This window comes from Morus notabilis, unplaced genomic scaffold (genome assembly GCF_000414095.1).
Source record: "Morus notabilis unplaced genomic scaffold, ASM41409v2 Scaffold2035, whole genome shotgun sequence".
Classification (NCBI taxonomy): Eukaryota; Viridiplantae; Streptophyta; class Magnoliopsida; order Rosales; family Moraceae; genus Morus; species Morus notabilis.
In genome coordinates this window covers 115,497-120,484 of record NW_010360448.1, presented here as the reverse complement: position 1 = coordinate 120,484, position 4,988 = coordinate 115,497, and the positions used below count along the sequence as shown (strand labels likewise).

General features: G+C 36.5%; 1 protein-coding gene across 1 annotated transcript in view; it reads left to right on the top strand.

The window, feature by feature from the left end:
• Nucleotides 1-2,457: 2,457 nt before the first annotated feature.
• The window catches only part of LOC21402859 (AMSH-like ubiquitin thioesterase 1), a 7,648-nt gene continuing 5,117 nt past the window's right edge, over nucleotides 2,458-4,988 (top strand). Inside the window, exons 1-5 of the mRNA XM_024164497.1 lie at nucleotides 2,458-2,757; nucleotides 4,125-4,189; nucleotides 4,370-4,445; nucleotides 4,511-4,690; nucleotides 4,937-4,982. Of these exons, the coding sequence (XP_024020265.1) occupies nucleotides 2,644-2,757; nucleotides 4,125-4,189; nucleotides 4,370-4,445; nucleotides 4,511-4,690; nucleotides 4,937-4,982 (481 nt within the window). The 5' untranslated portion in view covers nucleotides 2,458-2,643. The remainder of the gene's footprint in view (nucleotides 2,758-4,124; nucleotides 4,190-4,369; nucleotides 4,446-4,510; nucleotides 4,691-4,936; nucleotides 4,983-4,988) is intronic.

The following is a 4,988-nucleotide window of genomic DNA, read 5'->3' as shown; positions in this document are numbered from 1 at the left end:
ATTAGGGCGACGACCCCATGAGGCGTCGACGGTTGACTCCGCCTGGGTTGACACGACAAGATCCCTCAACTGCAGAAAAGATCGCTAGAAAGGGCGAGAAAGGCTAAACAGCGCCGACGACGAGGGGAACGTCCCTTTGAGACACGACGGGTTACGTGCAAAAGTAAGAGAAATCTGACAGCATTAATTGCAAGTTTACAAACCGCCCCCCCCAGGGGACAGAAAAGCATTACGGAGAGTCACAGAGCCGTAATAGAAGACTAATTGGTTGAGTGAACAGTACTAATTAGTGGGCTATGTCTGGGCCTAGAGAGGGAGAGCACTTGAGTGTTCCTACCTACGAAGGAAACCCACCCAGTAAAGGAAGCCTGAGTATAAAAGAAGGACCCCAATAGGGAAGAGAGGGGCGAGAGGAAAAAGAACAAGAGAGAGAGATAAGATTGATTGTAAACTATAACCTCCACAGAAGAAATATAATATACACAGTGGATATAGCTCTAATTTTATAGAGTGAACCACTATAAAATTCTTCTTGTTCATTTACATACAGTTCATTTAAACACAAAAATACTTAAATCAAACTAGAATCCACACTTTCATTAAACCCACAAACCGGTAATCCAAAGGGTAACCTCAAGATAATCCGGCGGGTTTATTATTGGCGAAATCCAACCGTCAACAAGTACTATGAATTTGCCTGGGGAATTCAGTGGAGCATTCCCTATTTTGATCTCCCATGGGAAAATGGGCAAAGCAACCCAGTAATTGTGGGCTCTAGTCCTTATCCCAGCTTAAGTTCTTATACGTCTAAGATTTTCGATTCAGAAAGTTTCCGAAGCCTGCAACTGAAAGAAGAGCATCCAAATATGACTGTTCCAATATATGGTCTTCCACTCGGCCCGATGGAATACAGATTCTATTTTGAGGTCATAAATGTTAACCTTTATTGTAGCTAGTTGGTAATTTCTGTTATAAGTATTAAGTGGTGATTTGATGTTGATGAGCAACATTGGAGTTATTGCAGAGCCAAAATATTAAACCAGAAGCTGAAGCACTTTTGGAGCCTCAAAACTCAAATGGGTAATGTTGATAGAAAGTACACAAAAATCTTTATGTTATACACAGGAGCGGAGCCAACGAGGCCTGGGGAGTAGCTGGCCCTCCTGAAATTTTTTTAATTACAACATTTGTATGATTTTTTAAAGTAATTATACCCTATGTTTTGATCATTGAGAAAGCTACTAAAAAGAGATTGAACGGTGTAAACCCACCCACATGCCGATTTAAGAAAAAGAGAATAATAAAGAACTACAGTTGCTTGAGACTCTTTTTTGATCCGATTCTCTAAGAAGTGGTTCAATTGAAAGTACCGTTATAAGTCTCGTAGAGATATAATTTAGATCTATGTTATTTTTGTTATATGGCATCATAAACAAGGTCCTATATAGTTGTTTTGATTAAACAAACTTTTTAAAATTCCACTGCACTTTCCAACACACATCCCACAAAATTATGCACCACAAAATGAACCAATAAAAGACTTGTAATTCCGTAGAAAGACATCACAAATCCTCGTGGAAAAAATTATTTTGTAAGAGAAAAAGAATAGTATAAAATGCCTACCAAGATAATTAGAAGTTTCAACTAATAAAAACAACTAAAGTATTAATAAATTTAGGGGACACCTCCAGACGGACTATAACAATTATTCTCACTATTTCTCGCACCTTATCTATATTTTCCCAAGCTTCTTTCCTCTCTCATCTCGTTCTTTTCTAAGACATTTATTGTGTTACTTTTTAGCAAAACTAGTGAGATCGCCAAAATCTTACGGAGAATGTAACTCTTATTTTACGTCTTTGCTTTTTCATTTACTTTTTATTTTTCGCATACTAACGTTCTCATTCTTGTTAGCATCTTTATCAACAGTGACTCCTAACTCAGCCATTAGCCATCAAACAAATCAATTGTAAACTTCACCCTCTATAAGTGCTTCTGGACTGTATGAAAAATGCACACTATATCAGGTCTACCGCTAACTGGTAGTGTCAAGAGCACTAGATGAGTATTTGGAAAACGTTTTTGTTTCGATACTTCAAAAGACGTACAAAGACATTTTCAAAAACAAATGAAAACGTCACCAAGACCAAACGATGCCTAATTTATTTATTTATTTTTTGTCCAACTTAAATGTGAATTTTAAGGGCTCGTTTAGTTCGTTGAGATGTTATTTTATGTAAGAGTTTTTTACTGTAATAAAAAAATTAGATGTGATTATTTCTTGAGAGCTTTTCACTGTAACAAAACTCGAATATGTAAAATGAATGAGGCTAAATGTGAATCTTATGGTTGGTGGATCTTGAGTTCTCACCGTAGCCAAACGGTCCCTTACTTTATTATCTTTCCAATTTTGCCCTCATCATACATCCGGAATGACCTCCTTGTTGGAATGGTTTTGTCCGCGGATCCGTCCCTCTTTCCAACCCAACCCGAGCCGCCATTGACGATACTTCCTTTCCCTTGCTCCAATTCTATCTTCTTAGAGATTCCGCAATTTCCGATCCGCCGAGAAATGCTGTTTGCTTAGAAGGAAACCGCGAGAAAAAAGAAAAGAAAGTCGAAAGACCAAAGTCGTTGAAGAAGATGAGGTCGTCTTCGGAGAGAATCAACATTGCTGCAAGCGCTCAGAAACTTTCTGTCGATAATCGGATTTCTCTCCGTTATTACTATCGGATCGCTGATAATATTCTCAAGCAGGTTTTGTCTACTGCCAGTATTATTTCTAATTTTGTTATTTACTATTTGATTTTGCTATTTCGCCATGGATTATTCGTATTTAGTTTTAGTAGGCATTTTTTCTCTAATTGATTTTTCCCGGTGATTTTGGATTGCAAATAGGCCGCAGATGGAACAGAATTTTAGGCACAATTACTGTTTTTTGAGTATGTGAACAATATAGGATTTGAAGTTTCTAAGTTAGTGAAATGTTCTGATGATTTTATGATATTTTTTGGGTTAAAGAAAATCAGTATTTAATGCTTGCTAGAGTGCAAGTAGGTATACATGAATTGTTAGGACTATTGAAGAGTTCTGGTTGTGACTGCTCTTTTTGAATATGATGTAACTGCTTGCTTATGTTGGACATTTGCTATGTCATATTATTCAAAAAGCAATAATCTCGAAACTGTGAGCAGTTGGACAGTTTCTTCTGGTGCTGGGACACCGGAATTAGCATTTAGTTAAACCAATGAACCATTGTTTTAACTTCCATTAATTTGGGGGCAGAGCTTTTGCATTTTGCTTTTTATTTTTTTATTTTTTGGCAAGGCTTGGTATAGTTTTAAGCTAAGTAAGAGGTTATTCTTAAATGGGAAGTGTACTAGAAGAAGATGGTATTAATGAGAATTTTGCTAGCAGGAATCAGGATATACAATTAAAATTTAGCAGAGTCCCTTTCTGAAGATAATGTTGGTGTTTTCCAGTAGCAATGAGATTTGAAGGAAATTCTTATAAGGCAGAATATGTTACAGCCTGTCCTAACTCCTATGAATGTCGAGATGTTCTTAATTAATGTTTTGGAAACTGGGCAAGTTTGTGACATGATTCGCTTCAAGATAGAATTTAGGTCAGAAACTTATTGATACCTATGTAAAGTTTAGAAGAGTATAAGTGCTGGTCTGCAAAACATTTCTTAACAGCATTCCTTCTCACTTTATCACCAAAAAGACTTTGAGGAAGAAAAAAAAACGGAGCTGGGACACTGGAATGATGTCGTGATGGTTAACGCTGTAGGGAGCATAAATTTAGAACTGTAAGGGAGAGACTTAACCAGCTGTTGGTGCTTGGATATAATTTGGTGCGCCCAAAAAAGAATGCTTTCTTTATTTTGAATTTTGAAATGGAGAGAATTCAACATATGTTGATCATTGCATCAACAATTCAGCATGTTTTTACATTTGTCAGAATTGTTTGATTAGGACTTAGGATATTGTCTAAATGACAAAAACAACTTGCTTCTCTTTATAACTTATTTGTTGTTAATGTGTCTAGTCTCATTTTCTGAAAGCATCTTATTCAACTGTTATGATCAATCTTTCAGCTCTTAATAAGGCTCTTTATTGTAGGGCAACATCTTTCGAGAAGAAAACAATATCATAGATCTGTATGTTATGCTCCTCAGATTCTCAAGGTAAGGAATAAAGTAACAGTTGACATTGATTCCTGTATGATTCTGTGGTTTAGCTAGTTTATCAAATGGACATCCAGCTAGGTGGTGTCATAGTGTGGAATAGGGAGAAGATGGGCTAGTTTTATTTTCAGCTTTTTGCAAAATGTTACTTTGCTAATTGTTTGGTTTGTTTTGATTTAGCTTGGTCTCTGACACAATACCGTGCCATCGAGATTATAGATCATCTCCTAAAAGCAAAAAAGATTACTTGAAGAAGGTAACATAGACATGTGGAACTTGTTATTTTGTAGAAACTCTCGATTTGACTTTAGTTTCTTGTAGAGTTTGTTGAATGCCATAATTGAGCTGGAGGATTTGAAGCCAGCAGTGCAACAGAAGGTCAATGAATTGAACCGAAAATATGCACATCAAACAAACAGGAGGACCCAGTATAATCAAAAGGATTCACTGGAGTGGCCTTCTGCAAAAAAGCAAACTTTTAGAGTGCATGATGTAACCAGGGTACAACATCTGATCTAAGTAATTAGTTGGAGAATGCTTTGTTCTTTCTATATGCTTCTTTCACCTGATTAATTGTAAACAATGCTACGGTCTAATTGTATTGTGAATTTCTGCTGATATTGTTTCTGCAATTTTATTTTCCCCTATGTATTTATTGCTCTTTCAGTTTTTATGCTTCTAGAACCATAGTCTTACTCTATTGATTGGGATAACTTTTTGCTCCTAATGCTGTTCTTCATCTTACAGCCAGCGAGATCAACTGTGCAAGGATCCACATACGGGAATGCAAGGGTTCAGC